At 38.1% G+C, this 22,985-nt stretch overlaps 4 protein-coding genes across 12 annotated transcripts in view; 2 read left to right on the plus strand and 2 right to left on the minus strand.

The window, feature by feature from the left end:
- Positions 1-358: 358 nt before the first annotated feature.
- On the minus strand, positions 359-9,225 carry mus101 (mutagen-sensitive 101). Of its 2 annotated transcripts, none has more exons than XM_035882653.2 (27): positions 9,001-9,225; positions 8,728-8,846; positions 8,503-8,642; positions 8,269-8,401; positions 8,082-8,189; positions 7,790-7,996; positions 7,497-7,713; positions 7,252-7,389; positions 7,101-7,177; positions 6,849-7,018; positions 6,561-6,708; positions 6,358-6,475; positions 6,000-6,209; positions 5,749-5,924; positions 5,497-5,663; positions 5,216-5,421; positions 5,012-5,151; positions 4,695-4,925; positions 4,564-4,626; positions 4,330-4,499; positions 4,133-4,251; positions 4,001-4,071; positions 3,768-3,905; positions 3,470-3,670; positions 3,167-3,396; positions 2,779-3,039; positions 359-2,391 (listed from the first exon to the last, which is right to left on the minus strand). In XM_035882653.2, the coding sequence occupies exons 2-26, from the start codon at positions 8,836-8,838 to the stop codon at positions 2,817-2,819; spliced, it is 3,912 nt and encodes a 1,303-aa protein (XP_035738546.2). In that variant the 5' UTR covers positions 8,839-8,846; positions 9,001-9,225; the 3' UTR covers positions 359-2,391; positions 2,779-2,816. The 2 variants fall into 2 exon arrangements, with proteins under 2 accessions (XP_035738546.2, XP_035738545.2); XM_035882652.2 differs by having other exon boundaries at positions 8,269-8,404; positions 9,001-9,223.
- LOC118448801 (cytochrome P450 6k1-like) lies at positions 375-2,749 on the plus strand. The gene is made up of 7 exons (XM_085660642.1): positions 375-516; positions 621-1,020; positions 1,096-1,331; positions 1,420-1,650; positions 1,737-2,014; positions 2,168-2,357; positions 2,436-2,749. Exons 1-7 carry the CDS (start codon positions 501-503, stop codon positions 2,603-2,605), a joined length of 1,521 nt encoding a protein of 506 aa, XP_085516768.1. The 5' UTR covers positions 375-500; the 3' UTR covers positions 2,606-2,749.
- Positions 9,226-9,329: 104 nt separating the features above from the next.
- LOC118448885 (protein tipD) lies at positions 9,330-11,217 on the plus strand. Its single transcript, XM_035882797.2, has 5 exons — positions 9,330-9,811; positions 9,886-10,109; positions 10,180-10,369; positions 10,454-10,655; positions 10,829-11,217. Exons 1-5 carry the CDS (start codon positions 9,732-9,734, stop codon positions 11,090-11,092), a joined length of 960 nt encoding a protein of 319 aa, XP_035738690.1. The 5' UTR covers positions 9,330-9,731; the 3' UTR covers positions 11,093-11,217.
- Positions 11,218-11,374: 157 nt separating this feature from the next.
- ssh (Protein phosphatase Slingshot) overlaps positions 11,375-22,985 on the minus strand; it is a 69,060-nt gene continuing 57,449 nt past the window's right edge. For 7 of the 8 annotated variants that reach the window (XM_035882642.2, XM_035882640.2, XM_085660640.1 and 4 more), the window contains 4 exons: positions 19,664-19,858; positions 17,804-18,073; positions 17,158-17,714; positions 11,375-17,054 (listed from right to left, as the gene is read on the minus strand). In XM_035882642.2, coding sequence (XP_035738535.2) covers positions 14,800-17,054; positions 17,158-17,714; positions 17,804-18,073; positions 19,664-19,858 — 3,277 coding nt within the window. In that variant the 3' untranslated portion in view covers positions 11,375-14,799. Of the gene's footprint in view, positions 17,055-17,157; positions 17,715-17,803; positions 18,074-19,663; positions 19,859-21,694; positions 21,815-22,985 lie in introns of those variants that run through there. The other variant, XM_035882649.2, reaches the window with a different exon arrangement.

Consider the following 22,985-nt stretch of genomic DNA (forward strand, 5'->3'; position numbering starts at 1 on the left):
TCCTTCATACATCTTTAAAAGTGCAATGCCTTTCTACAGAGGGGCTTAAAAAGTGATATCTAAAATCATTAGTATAACAACAATACGATAATGACTATTTATGTAAATTTATACACTGATAAATGAATCTAAGTGAAATTGAAGATTCATTGTTTGTTCTTTTCTTTTGGCAAATTTTCATTATCATTTAATTCTTGCTAACTTATTTATTATTGCTTACTTATTTATTTCGATTAATCTTATTTTATTTTATCTTATCTCTTAGACGATAAGATAATTATTTACGACGCGGTAGCCATTTAATTACTATTATTATTATTGATGTTGTGCTCTTCGCGTCAGTCCATTTTCTGATTCATTTGGAAGTTCCACGTCCGCTTATGAAACATATTTCTTCTATCAAGTGATAAGTTGATTTAAAAGTGTAACAAATTAATTATCGTTCAATAAGTGTGACAACTTATCTGATTAATTAATAAGATAAATCATCTTCTCTTACAATGGCCATTACATTTGGTACATACATGCATAGTTTTATTTCTATTGTATATTTTGTGCACGCGTATAATTCGACGTCCAAGGTCGAAAAAAAAGCCAATTAATCAAAACAACATTTGTAGGGCCAGATTACATTAACAATGGACTCCTCTTCATTCTTACTCTTACCTTTTTACTTTATCTTTGGATGAAATACCGCTATTCTTATTGGAAGAGACGAGGAGTACCTTCTGTGCCAATATATTCATTGTTACGACATTTCAAGGATAGTTTTCTCATGCGCAAATCGGTCAGCATGGTACTCGGTGATCTTTACCTCCAAGCAAATGATGAGGACAAATTTATCGGAATATATATCTTACATAAACCTTTCTTATTGATCAGAGACAAAGAACTCGTTAAGTCCATGCTAATCAAAGATTTCGACGTATTCTGCAATCGATATTTCTCGATAAAATCGTCCAAGGACTTGGCTACGATAAATCTTTTTTCCGTAGATAATCCTGCGTGGAAGCATCTTAGGTAATAAACATGAAAATTCATGGAACTAATGTACGGCGAAATAGATAGACGATAATATCGTTAATTATATTACAGGATTAAAATGTCGCCGATATTTACTAGTGGAAAGATAAAGAAGCTTTTCTATTTCATGCTCGAGACCTCCGAAACGATGAAAGATTTTCTTCAAGGACAATCCGATAAAAGATCGATTGTCACGATCGATGCCAAGGACGTCTTCATGAAATATAGTACCGATATTATATCTACCGTGGCTTTCGGGGTTCGAACGAATTCGTTCGATGGATCAGTATCTGAATTCTATCAGCAAAGTTAGCAAGTTTATTTATTATCGAAATGGTCGGATCGAACGATCATACGGGCATAGTAATCGGTATTATTTCTATATTCAAAAAACAGGTAGATTGCCCTTTAAGCCAACCTTTAGATCGATGTTCACGATGTTGCTAGCTTTCTTTTTTCCCGAGCTAACCGATAAAATTGAGTTTAAGATGATGGGAGAAGCTAGAGAGTACTTCAGTAAACTTTTCTGGGATACGCTCAACGAACGGGAAAAGTCTGGAACGAAGAGAGGGGATCTTATTGATTATCTCATAGAATTAAAAAATGAGAAACAGAACGATTACTTCAGTAAGATGCAAAAATCAGCAATATCTTTTTAAACGATTCCAATCAAATTCATAGATCTACGTTTATATACGCATATTGTTATTTAGAATTCGAAGGGGACGTATTACTTGGTCAATCGCTAATATTTTTTATCGCTGGCCGAGAGAGCACCACGACTACTATATGCTTTGCCCTTGCTGAACTCGCCAAACAACCACAATTACAAGATAGATTGAGACAAGAAATTCATGAAGTATTAAAATCAAAAGGATTCACTTATGAAGCCGTGCAAAAGATGAAATACCTGGATCAGGTGATATCGGAAACTCTCAGATTATATCCGCCGGCGCCCATCATAGATAGGGTTGCTACACGAGATTACGTGGTAATTAGTAGCGAGACGTTAAAGAATGTTAACAATTTTTATGCACTCATATATATATATATATATATGTATATATATATATATATACAAACACACACACACACACACACACACACGCGTGTACGCATGTACATTTCTATTTATTTTACGTAGATTCCCGGAACAGATGTAGTTATAGAAAAAGGAACGCCCGTTTATGCGGTATTAACTGGCATGCATTTAGATCCAAAGAACTTCCCAGATCCATTGCGTTTCGATCCTGATAGATTCAGCGACGAAAGAAAGGCCGATATTCCTGCATATACTTACATGCCCTTCGGTGATGGACCGAGGATCTGCATCGGTATGTCGATCATACGTTTGCGTGCTGAAACAATCTGATATAATAATTATTTCTCTTCGTTTCGTTTCACAATTCCAGCCATGCGGGTCGGTCTATTACAAACTGCAGTTGCTATTATCACGATAATTAATAAGTATGAAGTTTCATTGGATCTAAAGGGAAAATATAAACCAGACCCTACTAATATGTTTATGACGCCTTGTAACAACTTCACGTTGCATTTAAAGAAAATAACCATGGATGATTAAAAGTGTAAAATATGTATTATAACGATTATAATGATCGTCTAAATGAAAACGTAGTAATGTAAAAGAAAATTGATTATTATACTATATATATATATACAATTTTTAACTTTATAAATAAATATACATATATATTGTATAAAAGAAGCTTGCGATCAAGCATTATTAATCGTTACCTCTTTGCATTCGTATTCACTTATGCGCATTGATTTTGTTACTTCGGTAAAAGAGAAAGATATTTCTTGAATTCAGGTAACACGCAATCTCTAGGATTCAATGCTGGTTCCGCGGTAAGAAGATCGCTCAAGTATTGCGGCAAAAAACACAGAATGCCTTTACTCGCTAATCTGGCCCAATCGATGGGTTGTTGGATCTGCTTTACATTCACGAAACAGTGCGTTATTTTTTTTCCTGACGGATTTACGTCGTATGGAGGTCTGCAACGGAGGACAAAAAAAAAAAAAAAAAAAAAGAAAACAAGAAAAAAGAAGTAAGAAAAGAATATCACGGTAACGTTACTTTTGTTAACATACTTATTTCTCTTTTAACGTAATAAATACAGACCGTGCTTGTACTACCGTACCACCTCCTGCCTCGATGAGCCTTTTAAATTGATCATACTTTTCTTCCGAAGCTAATAACAAGGCTACCATGTCATGGAAAGGACCATACGGTTCCTTCAATAATTTTATTCTCCATCTATGAGCTGCAGCTGCTATCGCATTCTCGATCTCTCCTGTAGGATCCGGTATAATTCCTTTACTTTTTGGATTACCCCATTCATATTTTTCTTCCTACAATTTTTATACGAAATGACAGATCGTCTTAAATATATCGTACGCATCTTTCAAATAAACTGATACCAACGTCAAGAAAATTCCCATTAGCTTCGGAATCTCGTAAATACATGCAATGTAACACCCATTTTCCTGCGGCTATACTGCCGAGCATTTTTTCATTTCTCGATGGTCTTAAACACATTAAATGCGTTGCACTCGGATCAAAACTGCCATCGTTAACTACATCTCCACCAAGATTTCGTATTACTTCTTCGTACGTTGCTCTGTCCTGTTACGGAAATCAAATGTTACGACGATGTGATGCTGTGCATTTCTTTCTTTTTTTTTTGTTCCCCGCCCTTAAATAATTCTTCTTTTATGCAAACCCGTATTCCAGAAAGCATGAATTTCCGTTTGATCAAAGGCTGGTTCCGATCGTCTCTATCTTCCAATGTAATATCTTGATTCGTATAATCATTATTTCGAGTGTCTTCATTCTCATTCGATTCATCATATATCGTGGACTATGTCGCAAAAAAAAAAAAGAAAAAAAAAAGAAATTTCAATGTAAACAGAAAGGATATATGAAAAATCGATTAATCTATAGCAAATAACTTACAGGTCTGATCAGCGTACGATGGTCAGGATCTTCCCATCCCACAGTGTCCGGCTGTGAATCTTTAGCAATATCTGTAAAGATCATTTCACATAGCTTATATTAATTCTACCATCAATTCAAGTATTTACGTACATTTACACATATTATCCAGAGGTTCTGTATTTTCATATGGTTTCCCGTTTTCGTCGGGTAACGATCTGCCTTCGGCACTTGAGGTTCGTTTAAGTGCTTGTTCCAACTGAGCTATTTGCCTGTATATATGATATTACTTCGTTGATATATGAATATTTTTAACGTTTGAAGAATTTCAAGAACCTACGATAACTTACAGATTTATTTGTACATTCGGACTAATACTCTGTTGAGAGAAATTTAATTTTCTATTGATCGAGGCATTTTTAGGAGGTGTATCTTTGTTCTGTTCCACAGATTTATCTTCTTCCGGTAAATCGTTATTGACCTTCTCAAACGTTGATAACGTCGACTTATTTTCTTCCTCCTACAAATATACACGATATTTTGATAAACGTATAGATCGTGGATATTTAGTAGTGTGTAATCACCTTTGTTCTTTGTCCTTGCATTTTCAATTGTTCCCATAATTGTTTTTTCAAGTCAGACAATGGCTAATAACATTTCATTCATAAACATTGACGAAGGAGAAAAGAAATTAAATGAATGCTACGGTACGTACTGTGCTAGGAGCTCTTCTTTTTAAAGGGGGTTCTTCTACGCGCAAATCTGGAAAATCGTTCACCCATTTGATCCATGCCTTTCTCGTATCTGGAGAAGGATTTGGCTTAATAACTTGGCCGTACGGTGTTTCTGGCGTGGATACGTGAAAGGGAAAAGGTGGTGTACTGTTCATAACCAAACCAAGTCGTTTATTTATCAATGGCGTTCCATCGAGATTCGTTTCTTGATTCTGCATGTAAATCAATCAACATGTATACCATTATGATATTTATGATAATTCATTTATTAAGAAATATTTGTGAATTATTTGACTACCTTGACTTGAGATAATTGTCGTTTTGGAGTAATAATCTGTCTGGGAATAGACGCTGTAGGCTTTTCTCGATTTTCCTCCTTTGCTAAAGAATTTTCTTTCGTACCAGTCACATTCGCTGCTTCCGGAGATCTTTCTGGGGCTATCATAAGCAAAGTTTACAATAAAAATATTATCATAATATTATGAGCATGTCCATTATTTACCCATTGTTTCGCCAACGAGATAAGGCGTTTCGTCTAAGCGTTTTACTCTTGTCCCACAATCCTTCAACCATTCAGCTGTAACAGCTGGCAAATTCCATTTAACCGCTGCTTTGTATTTATTTCCTTCGGGTGTAGGACAAACTAAATGAGTACTGGCGTAAGTATTTTTTTCATTATTTGTCTTACGTGCAAGTATGTCTTGGCATCTAAAGGACAAACGTAATTCGTAACGTAAGGATACAGTAATACTCGTAACGTAAAGATATGAAATGATATCTTACAAAGCTCCAAGTTCTTCTGCCAATCTAGAAAGATATATTCTTTCTACTCCTGTATACATACTTAAAGTAACGATACAACCCGTTAAAGGATTTATATCTTTACTTATAGAAAATGGTTTATGATAATATTCTATGTCGACTATTTGTTCCTGATTTCTACAATCTTCCTGGAAGGACAAAGAATATATATATATATATATGTGCAGTTATTAGTTGACGGTGATTTATATCAGTTTTATCATTCAAACTTACGACAAATAAATCAGTGACAATTTCATTAACTGCGTGTCTCAATGATGCTCCGCATGTAGGCACAACGGCAAAATCTGGGATCCCTGAATAAACATTTGAAACAACTTCACCGCCTAAAGCAGTAATACTATCGTGTACGTCGTCGTCATCGAAGCCTGTTATAACGAATGTGAAACCTATGATGGAGGAGTATTTTATATTATTCAACTGTTCATCACTTTAACACTTTTTTCTAGGTCAATTAATATTACCGGTAAATATTTTTACAGTACATTCTGGATCTTCTTGGCTAAATGGTACTGAGCTATTGTTTCCCGACTCTCTGTTTTCAATTATTTCTGACATTGGTGCTCGTCGATTATTACTTAATTTAGTAGTATTCTCCTTGGATATTTCTTGTCCCTTCTCATTTATGTCAGAGGTATATGGTTTTAGAAATTCTTTAACTGATTTATCCTCGACTACATTCAATAAGTGATTTTTTGATTACACACATACACACACACACACACACACACACACACACACACACACACACACACATGTATGTGTATAACAAATTTTATAGTTATTATTTAAGCGATTATCGTGCAATTCTTTATATATTACCAACAATATTTTGGAGATATTGATTTAAGATGTTCTCTTCATTTGTTTCCTTGGATGCTTTATCAATATCGAAACGCGGAACCGGTGGTCGTTTCGGTGGTTGCAGCATTTGTAAATTCTACAAATGTTCAATTATCTTTATAAATTTACTTTACAATTCGCTTTTACACATAAACTTAGGTATGTTACCAGTAGAAAATAACCTTTTTACTTAGAGGAGAAGGAGGAGGCTCGTTACTCGTTTTCGTTGTTGTATCAAAACCTTTCGACTCGTACAAAAATTGTTCCTCCGGTGCAGGTCTTTTCAATTTCATACTTTCCTCTATCCAATTAACGTTTAACATATATGGGCTAAGAATAATGTAGAACATTCTTGTAACATGTTTATTGAACGAGCTAAAGCTATGTTGTTCTTAATTGGCAATGATTTTGTCGACGTGCGACAATCTAATTAGAACATAGGGTAAGATTAGTGATAAGAAAATAAGTACCACAATCCTGCTGACTTGATTAATTTTAATTCGTTAGATGCTTTACTTTCATCTCCGATAATAATATGCGTCAAAGCGTCCGATATATCATTCAAACGTGTTGCACTACCTACATTTAAAATTCTATTGAGTTTATCCCTTTGATTCGTTGTAAATCCAGCAAGATAAATCTGCACATAAAATAATCCATCCAATTTGGATAAAACATGATATGATTGTTAATCTCGTGGAAAAATTAATGAATTAACTTACATTGCAACCATCTAAAAATGGTCCAGCCATTTTTGCTTCTTTAAGATTTAATCGATCTAAAATTGCAAGCTGTGCGCCTAATAAAAATACATTGCATTATTGTAACGATATCTGCTTGCAGTGTTTGGATATTTATAACTTTTACAATTACCTATTTTAGTCGCTGCAATGTCCATACAAGAAGCATTTGTAATTGTTGATGCTACACTTTCGTCCACATAATTATTTTGTGGTAATTCACTGGTAATAGTACTTATTGCCGAAAAGTTTAAACTCTCCATTTCATGCGCTACAATAAACAATCGCAAAACCTTATTGAACAATAAAATTATTATGCGTGTAATAGCACATTATTTTTTTAAGTAGACGTAAGATAAAGAAACGAACTGTACGTACCTTTCGACTTTTCTGGCGTTGAACATGCTTTTGTAGACTTTATAAGATAATTATTGAATGGCAATGCGTACCCAAGTTTCAAGCTTTCATATACCCATTCTGGCTTTAAACATGCTATGTTATTCTGCATAGCAAATTTTAACTTGTCGGTTAATGAACTATTTTCTGGTGCAACGACAATTTTAACTTTTAAACCATCTAATGGACCCATGAATGTCTGAAATATTAATGTATTAATTTTTAAGGTAATACGATCGAGCATTATGAAATAGCGTTAAATTAAATAGAATTACTCCTCCATTATTATTTATCAAATTCTTGATTTCTTCCTTTTGCCGTTTGGATAAGTTTGTTGATGTAACAATTAAATTCATAAAAACAGGACACTTATATTTATCGAATATTGGATCATCCGCTTTAATAAAATTATTTAAATTTTCCTCCCATATGGCAGCAACCCAATCCTTTGTAACAATCGGTATTTTCAATTCTACAGCTCTCTAAAAGAAATTAATATAATTAAAATAAAGTGTCATTATATTTTTTGCCATGATAATATATAAAGACAATATTGATTGAACTCACTTCATATTTTGCAGACATGACAGAATTGGTTACCAAGTGTGTCACACAATTACGTAATTGCTTTGTAAAAAAAGCCCCCATGTATTCTACCAGTTGTTGTACGTGATTCTGCAAAAATAATTCTGCATTAGTTGATGATAAGACATTTTATAATTCTAGTATAATAAGATATCAATGGTAAAAGTACTTTCATTTCTGGTGTCAAACCGGACACTGATATACAAAGTCCTCTCATGGCTGTTGTATAAATTGGGCTTGCACCTTCTGGAATGGGTTCTCCATTTAAAAAACACGTTAATAAACATTTTGGTCCAACTATCCTGCTAATGTATAAAGATTGATATAATTGTCAAATATAATAATCTTATTTGTAATAATCTTATTGCATGAATGCTATTAAATTAAATGACATTCCACTTACGAACACTTGAAATTTTGTAACTGTTGGAAAAAAATGCCTTTAAATTCTTCCAGTACAAATATATCCGTCTTATCGGGCTTCAATTTGCCACAATCCTCTTCTGTGATCCATACAGGCTTAATATCAAAATCGCAGCATTTCTAAAATAATGACATTAAGTAAGTTCTTACTCATTCCCCTATCGTATGGAATTATTTAATGACAATTTTAGAATTGAATACGAACATCAAAAGCATTCCACATATTTATCGAACATTCATTTTCAGATTTATATTTGTTTGGAATAACAAAGTATACATTTATGTTACAATCAATTTGACTTTCTTGGCTCACCATCGTTGAAACTGCAAAATAACAATAGTTCGTTAAGGAACGATAATCGAACGATGGAAAATCAATGTGTCGTACTAAATTGGCGTAAATCTAATGTATTGGACGTTTAAACATTTCTAAATGTGTACAAATGAGAAACTATTTATTTCGAAAGTTATTTCGTACCTTAGGTTATGTTCTTATATTTAATTCAAAGATTTCACTAAAAGAAGCATTCGTATTTAAATCACACAGAGGTAATCTATTAAATGCACCTTGCAGATCTTTTATTATTATAATGCCAATAATTAAGTATCTTATTTGTTATGCTTGACTTTTTCGTAATAGGAATATGAACGAATGGCCTCTTCGCGCTAAAAACTGACTACTCTAATTTTCGGCGACTACTCTTACTATCGACACGGTACATATCGATATTCATAATTTTACAGATACGCAATCGTTGTCGTTCATCGATAATTGATAAAACAATTCTCGTCGTTAATATTCTCCATATAGATAATGTATAAAAAGTAATAAATAAAAAATGAAATTATTTCATTTAGATCTTTATTCGATTTAGTTGAACCATTGAACTCGGTTTACTGCATACGTACATGCAACGACGATAAATTAACAAATTGTTGTTAAAAGTTAACAAATGTTATAATATACACTTGCAAAGTTGTCTACGTTGATCGATAGATTAAAGAAAAGTAAAGGAGGACACGATGAAGAAATATAATACAAGAAAGTGAGAGGAAGTTTTGTATTTGTTAGTTAAAAAAGAAAAAAAGAATAAACGAGGTAATTAATAAATTTCTCGTACATACGGATTGTGTGAAAATGACTGGATAATCGATAAAACTATGGATGAAATTAATTAACGATCCATTTATCGTTGTTATTGAATCAATATGGATTCTTCGTCGATTGATATTGAACAATCGGATCATCCTTATCGTTTAGATGGCAATATAATTGTTTCTAATCGAACGTAGGTTTGCCATTGGATTATTCCACTACGAAATGTTTATGTTTTTAAATAGCAAGTTACAATTCAATTTTCAGAGTAACTGCATTGGATATATTTTGTCTAACTTATACGGAAACATTTGAATTTTTGGCGGCAGGATTATCCGACGGTACCGTACAATTGCATAAAACTCATAACGGCGAGAAAGCCAGGTCCCTTTGTGACAACGAAATAATACAAAATCCTGGATCAGTAACGGCTATCAAACATAGGCCCGTCCAACAGACACATCCGATAACTCACACTCTCATCGCTACTTGTTAGCACATTTCTTTTTCTACAATCCGTTTTAAGTATATAAGACGATCTGACGAGCATGTAATTATCAGACATAAATGGATGCGTCAAATCTTGGCATTATCCAAGTTCGCAATGCCTCTACACAATAAGAGAGAACCGACAAATTCTTGGTCTGGCCTATCATCCTAATCTACCGAAATTCGTAACGGTTGGTGACGACACGAACGTCTGTTTGTACGACGAAGAAACGAAGACTCAGGAAAGAATGTTCCACGCTAGGTAAATCCTTTGATTCTGATTAATCCTTTATAAATCGTATAAAAGAGAAAAAATATTTAGAAAGGGTTCAGTTCTTTTTGTCAGTGAAACCATGGAAAAGATGGACGGGCACAGGTCTCGCGTATTTGCTGCCTGTTTTAATCCAAAATCAGCGCACGAGATCATAAGCGGCGGCTGGGACGACACCATTATGTTTTGGGACTCTCGGCAACCTTACGCTCTCCGTTATATATCGGGTGTTCACATCTGCGGAGATGGCATTGACATAAGTCAGAACGGAAAGGAGGTACTAATGATATTTATTTACTTACTTTATTATTTTCCTTCGTCCATCTATCTAGACATGTCTCTCCCTCTCTCTCTCTCTCTCTCTCTCTCTCTCTCTCTCTCTCTCTCTCTCTCTCTCTCTCTCTCTAGTCAGAGAATCTCGTTATTTTGTCACGTTATTAATGCGTACAGATCCTGACGTGCGCTTGGCAAAGAAAAGATCCCATTCAGTTGTGGGATTATGGAAGTGGCAAACTCATAACGAGTCTCGAGCCCGATAACATATCTTCTATGCTCTATTGCGGAAAGTATCTCAGTAATATCTTTATTACGTGCGCCGGAACGGATGCGAACTTATTTAGAATCGTCGATCTGCGTTCACACTCGGTAAGTTTTCGTCGTTGCATAAAGAGAGAAAATCATTTTCGTTTTCTTTCGTTTCGCTTCGTTCGATAGACCTTAGCGATGGTGAGAAATTTACTCGGAGGTGTTCACGGTATAGCGCTTGGACCGGTCGACACGAAACGCGCTAAAAGGATGAAACAACCCGATATGTTTTTGCCCAAAATTGCCTTCTGCTCTGGCAAAACGATTTACGAAGTTCAAGTAAAATCCGTCTGACTCCGTTTTTCGTCGTCGCGTTTTTCCCTCCCTCGACTTAAGAGACAACTTTATGAGATAAAGGGATTATAACATTTGTTCGTTCTCAATGAAGGAACAACAAACGCTGCGACTTCATTTTCTCAAGCAATAAACAATGTATTTTATTTAATACAAACTATGGTACAAAATTTACACAGAACAACGCACGGTTTTCTTTTTTTCCACATTATTTCTCCATACGTTAAAGCATGGATGGATACGCAGTTTCTCGTTTAAACGCACACACACTTAAGCGAATGAACGTAGTAGGAGCGAGGAGGAATAAAATGAGGGATTACCTTGGGAAAGTATGAAGGGTCGAGAATGAAGGAGCCGCGGGAAGAAGAGTGAGCGATGAGGGACGATGAAAGAGAGATAATTAGTTTAAAAAGGGGCACATCGATTTGCGACAAATACAAACTTACTTGATACTCGACGAAAATTCTCGGTCGGCTTCGGATCGCCGATATTCTTTTCTTTTTTTCTTCTTTTTGTGTATCTCTTTTTTCTTTTTTTATTTTTTTCTTTTTTTTTTTTCTTTCTGGCGCGGGTTAATTTGCTCGTAATAACGCTGAGAGAGCGGAACGCACGTAACGTGAACGCGCACGTTTCTTGATAAACGCCAAACGACGAGCACCTAAGTCATTTTTATGTCGTCGCGCCAAAAGCTACGGACTTTCTTATATTCGAATTTTCGATCTAAAAGCTATTCTATAAATATAAATTGAACAAACAATAATAATTGTGGTCGTTCGACGTGCCTTGGAATTGGCTCGAAAGAGAGGACGCAAAAAAGGACACTCTCTCTCTCTCTCTCTCTCCCCCTCTCTCTCTATTCGATCGAATGATGACATTCATTCGATCTCGTTAACCGGACGATAATTATGTAATTAACCTCTCTAGCTGAAGTAGGAGGGGAGTGGGAGGGGCAGAGGGAGAGGAGGGATTTGGGAGCTTACTTGGATCAGCTCTCTGTGCTCTACCTATCGCATCGATTGGCCTAAAACGATCTCGACGAGTTTATTTGGTTGAAAAATCGTACGGTAATAAAATATATTTATACACGGTAATCGTAGTGCGCTTGTAAAATTACGGACATTGGCATTACGCTCCTGCAAAATCGTTCGTCGAAGAGTATGTATATAAAATTGGTCGTCAATATGCGATAAAATTGTGATCGCATCTTCTTGCTCTTCTCCTTCTTCCTCATTCGTTCAAAATCTGAACTCAATCGCGTCTCGATCTCAAACGATGTGACTTTCCTCTCGTTTTAAGGGGCAGAGGGAGGGGGGGGGTGGGCGGGAGCGGGCGCTGGGGAAATGAACGACGATTCGATGATATGTTTCGAAAGGACGATGAAAATCTGCGCGTCACGTTCTTCGGCCCTCTTTTCTCTTTTCTATTTTTTTCTTTTCTCTTTTTCTTCTTTTTTTTCTTTTTTTTTTTTTTAACAGCTAATCTTGTACTTTTGGTTTGCAGGAGTTAATACGATATAAATGTAATAAAAAAAAGGAAGGAAAAAAAAACGGAAAAATACGAATAAAAAAAACGGGGCAAAAAAAAGAAGTAACAACAGCGATATTATGAAGCGATATACGATCGATCGAACTGAATTAATCGTAGTAGTAAAACGACGATTTATAGTAGTAAGAGTACAAATAGTAGGATAATTAAACGATCAATTAAAAATGAAGGTACATGCATCTCGTGAGCGTGATAACGAGTCTATTTTTTTTCTTTTTCTTTTCTATATCTGGAGAGTGAACATTCGAATTATATACACATATACATATATATATATATATATCGGGTGCTCACCGATCCCAGTACCTTCATCGAATCACACTCGCGCTTCTTTACTGAGTCGCCCTTTAAAGATTCACTTTTCTCTCTCTCTCTCTCTCTCTCTCTCTCTCTCTCTCTCTCTCTCTCTCATTCTCACTCTCTCTCTCTCTCTCTCTCTCATTCTTTCTCTCTCTCTCTCTCTCTCTTGCTAACTTTGTGTCATTACGTCGCACCATTTAAAGGACATAATTTTCTTTTTTTCTAATCACATGAGAGTCACTATAAATTACTAACAGTGTAGTTTTATCTCTGTTCCATTTTATCTTTTTTTTCTTTTTTTTTTAAATAATTAAAATCGATTCGAGGTTTCCTCATATAGCCTTTCTTTTTCATATATAACCTTTCTTTTAAACGTTTCAATAATTATCACTCCCCAAAACGACGTCATAGATTAAACTATCCTCTCTTTCTTTTGCTTTTCTCTCCCCCCTCTCTATTTCTTTCACGTTTTAACATCGCTCTCGATGAATTTTTTTTTCTTTATTATTATCATTATAATAATTATTATTATTAATATTACGTATCTGAAGAAACTGAAAGCGAAGCTGAAAAGAAAAAGCTACGTCTTCTCAGGAGCGATGCCCAGACCTTACATTCACAGCCTGACTGAGCACTCGCCTCTTTACACGAAACTAAAAAAAAAAAAAAAGCCTACGACGATGCTTCACGCGTTCCTTGAACATACATACATAAATCGGTTCACATAATATTTTATCATTAATAATATTATTATCATTATTATCATCATCATCATCATCATCATCACCACCATCATCATCATCTTTTATCATCATCATCATCATCATCATCATCATCATCATCATCATCATCATCATCATCATCATCATCATCATCATCATCATCATCATCATCATCATCACCAAGCACGAACACGTCGTCGTCGTGTACAATGTACATTATTATTTTGTATTATCATCACGATAACGTAACGTTTGATTTTTCACGTCCATTTACTCTATACAACAACGCTAATTTTACGACGAGATGTGACATTAGGAATAACAATTTTCGTAGAATATCTCTCTTTCTTTTCTTCTCTTTTTCATTTCCATCATGTACCTACGTCGTCTACGTTTCATTAAAATTCGCATCTCTTTCATCTCGCGCACACTATTTAACTAATATATTGAGCCAAAGATATGTATGACGCGCTTCGAAAGAAGAAGAAGGAACGACAGACCGTTGGTTGTTTGCCTGTTACAGCAAGTTACAACAGCGATTAAAAGATTGAAAGGAAAGGAAAAGAAAGAAAAGAAAAAAAGAACAAAGATCCTTTTTCCTCGAAATAGACGCGAACATCCTGGCTCTCTATTCGATAATCATTTAAACGCACTCGTCGCACGCGGTATCGTATTTAAAATCCGTTCGAGGAGCAACCAACCTCGAGCGTTGGCATGTAAGAGATCACACGGTTTCGATCGTGGCGGGCAATTGGGAGAGTGAGTGACGGGGACGGATAGGGGGATGGGAGGAAGAGGAGGAGGAGGAGGAGGAGGAGGAGGAGGAGGAGGAAGAGGAAGAGGGGGGATATAGTTAAAAGTGCCAACCTAGTAAGACTCGCTACTTGTTGGCAAACGCGATTACGTTCGGTCGTTTTATCGACGTAATACGCTCATACATCGTCAAAAGAGTATTTCTTCGTTTCCTTTTTGATTTTACATGGTATTGTAAACCGGACTATTGTGCCTAGGCCTGACCTGCAGCCTGGCAAGCGGATGAGTTCTGCCGTGCTGCTGTTGTTTCTTGCTAGCTGCCTTGGCCACGACGCTAGCGACTACGATGCTGGGTGAAGGAACCGGCGGTCTACCCGGTATCTCGCCCGTTGTCGTCGTCGTCGTCGTCGTCGTCGTCGTCGTCGTCGTCGTCGCTGTTGTCGCCGTCGTCGTCTCGCCAAAAAGCGCGTTCGTATGATTATTGATCATGATAGGGACCGATCTTCTAGCAAATTCTGGTGCGATCTTCGACTTGGCCGGCGGATGGACCTCCATCGAGTCGCCCCACTCTTTGTCCTTGTTACCGCGCAACTGTACGTCCGACGATCGTTTCGAGTCCGTCGATGGTTTGGCCACTTCGTATTTACCTACCAACACCCTCACCGAGAGATCTTCGGTAGCGTCCTGGACGCTAGAATCGTTAACTTTAACTTCCTTGTCTTTGGTTTCACCGACGCTAGACGAGGCTTGGATCTTTGATTCATTGTGAGGTATTACCGGAGAGGATGGTAAACTTCGAATTTTAACGTCCCTCTTCGGTCGAGCTATCATCGAGGAGCCCTCGTGATTATCACAGGCACCCTCGACGAAGCTCTTTTCTAATTTCGTTGATTTTGCCTCAAACTCCTTCTTGAGATTCTTCACGATGCCAGAAGTACTCCGTGGACACTCGGATTCCGGCGAGTCGTCCACGGAGAGACATCGTTTGCTAAAGATCGATTTGTTGCTAAGATTCTCGAGGACCATCTTATGGTGTTTCACCGAGGGACATTGGGTGGTATTAACGACGCAGGGACTGGACGTTTCGCTTTCAGATCTGCACGATCTCAGGGAGGAAGGTAGATCCGTGTCGGAGGATAAGGATGACGGGGCAGGGGCGCTCGTAGACAATCTTCCAACTTGTCGTATCGAAACCGGTGAAATATCGATACCACCGAGCGGACTCGGTGAATTTCTCGCTGTCTCTATCTTGAGATTAGAGGTTTCTTGGGTAGGCGAGGAATCCCTTCTTCGTGGTGTAGGCGAAGATGTGTGATGAAGAAGAAGAGAATTGTAACCTTCGACAGGAACCTCTTCCGACTCGGCCGTCAATCTATCCTTATCCTCCGTATCGGAATTTTGAGTACAAACGCGTTTAACGGCGGCAGTGCTGGCACCTTCTTCGAGCTTTTGTTTGGTACGTTTGACCGTACCAGGATGCCAAGGTATTTCCTCTTTGTCGTAAGGAAAAAGACCGCTGGATCCTAAAAGGTCGGAGGGTCTCATGTCGTATGATCCCCAGGAACTGTTTCTCGAAGGTAAGGTGGCCCACGAGCTATGCACCGAATTGTTATCAAGAACGACCGCGCTATCGTAACTGCTCCAGGAACTCTGTCTGCTCGGTGAATCTCTCGTAGTTGGTTCGCCGCGTCTTTCTTCGCGATCAAACACCCTGTCCAACTGTGCACTGAACGGATCACCATCCCTTTTCACTTTTCTACCGAGACTACTCGTCGTCGTCGTCGTCGTCGTCGTCGTCGTCGTCGTCGTCGTCGCTGTCGCCGTCGCTGTCGTAGTAGTCGTAGTCGTTGGTTCACACGCGACACACTCACTGCTCTCAATGTTATTCACTATTTCTCCGTTAGCCTTGAGACTATTGCACGAGTCAACGGGGCACGTTGCATCGGCCGATGCCGTCCAGACTAGACATTCACTATCGTTTATTACATTCTCTCCGTCCTGTTCCTTCTTTCTACGTCTCTTCTCACCCGGATCCCAGACCACTTGTTCGACCGTCAAAGCATCCGACGACGTACCACCACCCTGAGATCGATCAAGACCATTCTCCAATGGTTTCTCCTCGATTTCAGGACTTTGTGGCAACGGTTTACCGTCCGAATCCGAACCCGGAGAGGACGGCTTGCTACTAGCTGCCTCGAATTGATTCGTCAAATTCAGAACCAAACCTTTCCGTCTCTGACCTTGCATTTCCGATTTCGCGAGCTTGTTGTGTTTCGTGCAAGGTGTGTCAGGCCCTGGAAGATGTACTATCTTGTTTTGCGAAACGCTGTAAGACTGGCCATTGTCGCAAGGCATCAAAACGTTCCGAGCTTCCTGATCCATCGTCGATTTTTGATTCGAACCACGAAGAAGGTCTTCCCTCGTCACCTCCATGGTTCCTACCTTGTCTATGCTTTCCAGGGATTGCGACAGTGGTGCTAAATGGACAAAAAGAAGAAGAAAAAAAAAAATAGAAAAGAAACGCTTAGCCCGATGACAATAATACTGTTAAGTCGATCGTACAAAGAAACAAATCTTTACCGGACGGAAGCATATTCTCCGCGAGTTCCACGTTGGGCGACCAACTCTTGGGTCTCTGATTGCTCTTCTTCAATTCTAAACCAGAGATCTCTTGCAAACCATTGTTCGTGTTATCGATTTTCTCTTCCTTCTTCGACTGATCCTTCACCGACGAAGGAGACTTTAAATTAGTGTCGGACTTTGATCTCTGAAGTTTTTCCTTGTTCTTCATAGCGTCCAAAATACCCTGATATGTTTCCAACTGCAGGAGAAAACTGTTGTTCGGTTTGATACAATTGCGCTTCTCCTTGACGTGCTTCCACGCTTGGGAAAAGTCCCAATTGTATGCCTTCATTGCATACGCTATAACGACCGAGGCCGACCTCGAAACCCCCATCTTGCAATGTACCAAAACCTTCGAGCCTTCCTTCTTTGCCTTGGTTATGTACTTGAACGTGTCGTCCCAATGCTTCAACAAGTCCGTCTTCTCGTCGTCATAGACGCGGACGTTGAGATACGTGAACATTCCCGGAAAGAAATTGTCTATCTCGCGGGTCACGTTTAGGATGTGTCTAACCCTGAAAGTATATAATAAAGGCATATTTCAATATATACAATGTATTTCAATTAGCCAAAAATTGGAATTATTTCAAACAAGAACGCATACCCATTCTTCTGAAGTTCCTCCAAATTACTTGCATTCCATTCGCTACCAAGATAGACATGATCGAATATTTCGGTAGGTGCATCCATTTGTCCCAGTATGGTGAGCATCTCCTGATCGATGAAGGGTTTAAATTCACCCAGATCCATATCTAGATCTTCCTCCAATCTTCCTCGGATGTATTTCGAGGTAACTTCGTCGAGATCCACCGACATCATGATCTCCTTTAAGGTCGATCGAATCACTCGTTCGGTCTCGTCTCTTTCGCTGGGCCTAAAAATTCATCAAATAATAACGCGTTAATAATACTTGAAAATAAATTTAATAATAGATTCCGATGTCGATCGGTCTTCTTTAAGTACGAACTATATATCGTAAGACGTCGTCGAACCGAGCCACTTCCAAGAATTTATGTAGGTCACTCGATGCCCATATATGGGAGGATGTATTAGCCAAGAGACTAAGCGAAACAGCTTTTTTCTTTTTCTTTTCTTTTTTTTCTTTTTTTCTTTTTTTTTCTTTTTTTTCTTTTTTTTTTTTTTGTGGCCGCCTCTTTCGTCGCTCGAATCTATTCCACGAATCTTTACGTATGTATTCGTTACGTTCGTGTATCGTCGATCGAGAGAAACAAAACGAAGCCCGTCGAACTCTGAATACTTTTTTGTTCTTACTTCTTATACATACTATTAAGAGTTTATCTTTTTTTTTTTCTTTTCTTTTTTCTCAGGAAATTATACAGGTCTGTAGTACGCCGCCAGCGTTCTTTGTTGTGAAATTATATAGGTCAATGTGCCTGCGTGATTTTTCCGAGAAATTATATAGGTCAGCGTGTCAACGTTCTTTCGTACAGGAAATTATACACACATATATATATATATATATATATATATATATATTCGCTTCGTAAACACAGTAGTACGTTCATCTTTTTCTGATGGGAACACGTTTTACGGCGAAAATATTCGAATAGAAAAAACTAGACAATTTTTCACGATAGAACCGCACGGGCATATATCATTTGAATTTGGGGAAAAAAAAACAACGAAAGAGAAAATTGAGTTTTAAACATTAATGGTTGAAAAATGTTGTTGAACTCTATGCACACGCTCGAGAATATAAACTCCAATAGAATTTAAAGCGAGAGATTTCGTTTGGTGGATCCGAACGTTTCCGAACGAGACAAATTTATGACTCAAGAGCGATGAGAATGACGGTCTCGTTGAGGGCGAAATGGCATTAGAAAGAAATACGTGCGTGGAATACTCGGAAAGGGTGGCAACGAGAAGTTGGTCATTTCCTCCTTATAGCGTTCATAAATCTAAAATAATAATCGACTGACCCAATACCCTCGAGGGAGGGGGAGAGAGAAAGCGTGTGTGTTTGTGTTTTTCAAAGAGGAAGAGAGAAAGAAAGGGGGAACGAGGGAGAGTCAGACGTAGAAACTGGAAATAATTGAAGGACGGTGATAAAGTTATGCTCGGTTCGTCTAAGCGTGCGAATACACAGATATGCGTGCACACATGGAAGAGTAGATACGTCAACAAACGAGCGACTTTGGCAAGGAACCAAGCTAAATCCGCGCGGACGACCAGCTGTTTCGAGAAGGATCGACTCCTATCGACTCTCGCGAGACCCATCGACGCTGAAAAATATTCTTTATTTTTAATCGTCTTCGTCGATTAGCAGACCAGAGGAAAATGACAACGAAAGTTTTAAAATTTATTTCAAACCCGTCTTATATCCGAATATTTATATAATTTCATTTTCTCACGGGTCATTTGCATAATATATATATATATATATATATATATATATATATATATATATATATAGAGAGAGAGAGAGAGAGAGAGAGAAACTCACTTGGTGCGTACACTGTCCGGAGATGGTGGTCGTCGAGATTCCAGATTATCCATGGCGTGCCACTCGTTGAGGCACGACCGATCGCTCTCGATTCGTTGTTCATAGTAACTGACCCAGTCATGGGATAGTCCACCCAGGAAGTAATTTTGCTCGCGCGCCTTGCTCGACACCTTGTGTAACGTTTGCAGGGCCGACCTGAAAAACAAAAAATAGTTTCACGCGTTAAAATCGGTTCTATATCGTGTGCCCATTCGATCCTTACGAATAAAGAAGAATAAAAGAAAGAAAGAAAGAAAGAAAGAGAAAAAAATATCTCTTGGGTAAAACGCTTGAGAACAAGGCCGACATTGCGTACATTTGCTTCTCTTTATTGCAAAAATCTCTCACGTTATTTGGTCATAATGCGCTTAATCTTTGGCGCACTCATAATGATGCGAAATCAAATTTGAATTGAATTCGAATCATAGATTAATACATTGGATTCAATTCAAATTTCTTCAGGGTAATACCGTTCTATTTCTGTCAGAAATAATATAAATCACGGTCATGTATTAATATGTGCAATTAATGCAAGTAGTACACTTGGGCTTTCGCAATAGGAAATAAATAAATTTAACGACACGAGATTATCGATACGAAATCATTAATTGCTCCGAACAAATATTTATTCTGTTTTACATTTTCGTTTCGCCATACCTCATGACTTTCTTGGAAAAGTAGTAACGATCGGTAGGTCTACACTAAAAGTATTTCTATAATACTGTTAAACTCGAGACTGAAAGGTAAAGGAGAGTAAACGCTTGCGGTTAAACCACCGCTCTTATCTACGTGGTAAGTAACGTTTCCTCTTTCCAAGTGGAAAGGTAAAAGATTTCCTTGTCGCTACTTCCTTTCCGTAACACAAATCCTTATCTTCTTTGCCTAATGGAATCCCATGTTGCGAGAAGAGGCTAAAAATGCGCCATTTCTTTTTTCTTTTTTCAAGGATAAACGTACTCAAACTTTCCCGATACATTCGATCGTATACAGCCAAGGCGCTTATTTGTATATTTAGTCGTTTCTTTTCTCATTCGTTTTAAAAGAAAAGCAAACCCGTTCGGAAACGATCCGAGTCATTTGCACAATAAAATAAAACAAAAAGAAAAAAAAAAAGAAAAAAAAAAAGAAAGGAAAAAGAGGGAAAAAAACTTTTACGACGTCTAAACGATTGACATAATCGTAGTCTTGTTTCGAAGGAACAAAGCCCGACGTTGTTCGCTTTATCACTCAACGATTTATCTCGCGTGGGATTTCATCGAACGGTAATCCCACGACTGGTTGATGACGATCATTGGGATTTGCGTGATCGATGCTGCTACGTAATAGACTAACTTAAGCCTGCTCGACGCGTTATAATCGAAAGGCAAGGACGCTCTTAAAGCTTAATTAAAGCGTGAGTCGGTCGTATCGACTCGTCAAAGACCACCACCAGAATTGTTGCGACCGATATACTTTCGAAGAGAACGAGAGAGAATGAAAAATGTACTCCTGTTTTTCCTACACATTTATTTACCTTTTTCTCGACGTCACGATATCGCAGACGCTCCTCTCGGCCGATTTATTGATACTACAAACCCCCGTTGTGAAAAGAGAACGAGAAAAATAGAAAGGGGAGGAGGGGGGGGTGTGTGTGCGCGTGTGTGGAGAGAGAGGAGAAATTAATAAACTTCATTTCGAAGGTCGATCGGCACCACCACTTTTGGAGGCCTCGAAATGTCGGCCGAACAATAATGTTCCCAATTCGACGACGTAATGGCAGAATTTCAAGGATCGAAGGATGACGTAACGACGTAATCGTACTACCATACGAAATTCGATCCGATTGAAAGATGATCGAGCACTTTTCGCGGCGTTGAAAATAAAACGAAAGAAATATTCGACGACGGCAAGCTACGAAATAATCTGAAAATAAAACCGTATCGATTGAGAAACAAAGAAAATGTAAGAAAATATCTCCGTAGTAATAGTGAAATTATGAAATCGGCTTCTCACCGTTGGAAACGTACGAGTGCTCGATGATCCTTTCCTCTTTTATTATCTGCTGCTTGTTTTTCCATGATTAGATAAGCCATTAGATAAGTTCACGTGTAGTTATACCTTATTCGGCAGGAAGAACTAAAACGTTCGAGGGCTGCGCTTTCGACTTGCGTTGCTTTACAAACGCGACACTTTGCGCAACTATAAAGCGAAGATCGGTACGCGATGACAAGGTAGACGGTACTCGTGAGACTGAAAGGAGAGGAGCGAGAGAGGGATAGAGAGATGGATAGAGAGAGAGAGAGAGAGAGAGAGAGAGAGAGAGAGAGAGAGAGAGAGAGAGAGAGAAAGAGAGAGAGAGAGAAAGAGAGAGAGAGAAAAACGCGACGTCGCGAATATAATGAGTCGCGTCATCGGCCACGATACTAAATGGAACGGTGAGGCCGATGAGGCAAGTCGTTACGAGACGCGCGTATGTCGTCTTGCATCGCGTCGAACGCGCCAAGCCAATTTTCCTTTTATTTATTTATTTTTTTCCTTTTTTTCTTTCGCTACATTTTATTCTCAATCATTCTAATCGCAAATATCCTCTCGCTTCTCTTCGTTAATAAAACTTACGAGCAAAAGAAAGAAAGTATTTCCCGAATCTAAATTCACCTCAGACAGGAAGTTTCGATTACAATACGATCGTTGCTCCTCGCACTCTTCTTCTCTTCTTTGCATAGGTATACGTACGCAGGAGGCAGAGACTAATGTACACGTACGTATACGCGTACAACTAAAAGAGAAAAAGAGAGACAGGAATGGAGTTTAAACTCGTGTATCTTCTTCAGGGAATTCTGCTTCCCCTGGATACATGCCAAGCGTGTGCGCTCGAACGAACGTACGAACGAACGTACGAACGAACGAACGAACGAACGAACGAACGAACGAACGAACGAACGAACGAACGTACGTACGTACGAACGAACGTACAAACGTACGAACGAACAACGCGAAATCGAGAGAAAGAGAAAACCACGGAGAGATAGATTTTGTGTGTGTGTGTGTGTGTATGTATATATATATATATACAGGCGCGCGCGATTCGTTCATGCACCGACGAACAAAGGAGATGCAACACGTGGTTCTCCGTGGCTACCGAAATGACGTTCGTAATAATAACAGAGTCGAACGACAAAAGCAGCACGTGACTATGAGGATTTCCTTCATCGAATCGAAATTACGAGTAGAAACACGCTCGTCAGGAATTCCAAACAAGTATTCTGTAGACGCGAGTAGATATGCGATTTGCGAGAATCGAAAA

The sequence above is a fragment of the Vespa mandarinia genome, chromosome 12 (assembly GCF_050613455.1).
Source record: "Vespa mandarinia isolate Hongniang chromosome 12, ASM5061345v1, whole genome shotgun sequence".
Classification (NCBI taxonomy): Eukaryota; Metazoa; Arthropoda; class Insecta; order Hymenoptera; family Vespidae; genus Vespa; species Vespa mandarinia.

Coding starts and splice junctions, on each gene's coding strand:
- LOC118448801 (XM_085660642.1), top strand. Junction 1,021..1,095: donor CCTGCGTGGAAGCATCTTAG/GTAATAAACATG, acceptor ATTATATTACAG/GATTAAAATGTCGCCGATAT. Junction 1,332..1,419: donor ATCTGAATTCTATCAGCAAA/GTTAGCAAGTTT, acceptor TTCAAAAAACAG/GTAGATTGCCCTTTAAGCCA.
- mus101 (XM_035882652.2), bottom strand. CDS start 8,838: ATGGTGAGCCAAGAAAGTCAAATTGATTGTAACATAAATGTATACTTT. Junction 7,178..7,251: donor CATTGCAGCGACTAAAATAG/GTAATTGTAAAA, acceptor TATTTTTATTAG/GCGCACAGCTTGCAATTTTA. Junction 7,019..7,100: donor CATTTTTAGATGGTTGCAAT/GTAAGTTAATTC, acceptor TTTTATGTGCAG/ATTTATCTTGCTGGATTTAC.
- LOC118448885 (XM_035882797.2), top strand. CDS start 9,732: ATGGATTCTTCGTCGATTGATATTGAACAATCGGATCATCCTTATCGT. Junction 10,370..10,453: donor GAAAGAATGTTCCACGCTAG/GTAAATCCTTTG, acceptor TCTTTTTGTCAG/TGAAACCATGGAAAAGATGG. Junction 10,656..10,828: donor TAAGTCAGAACGGAAAGGAG/GTACTAATGATA, acceptor TAATGCGTACAG/ATCCTGACGTGCGCTTGGCA.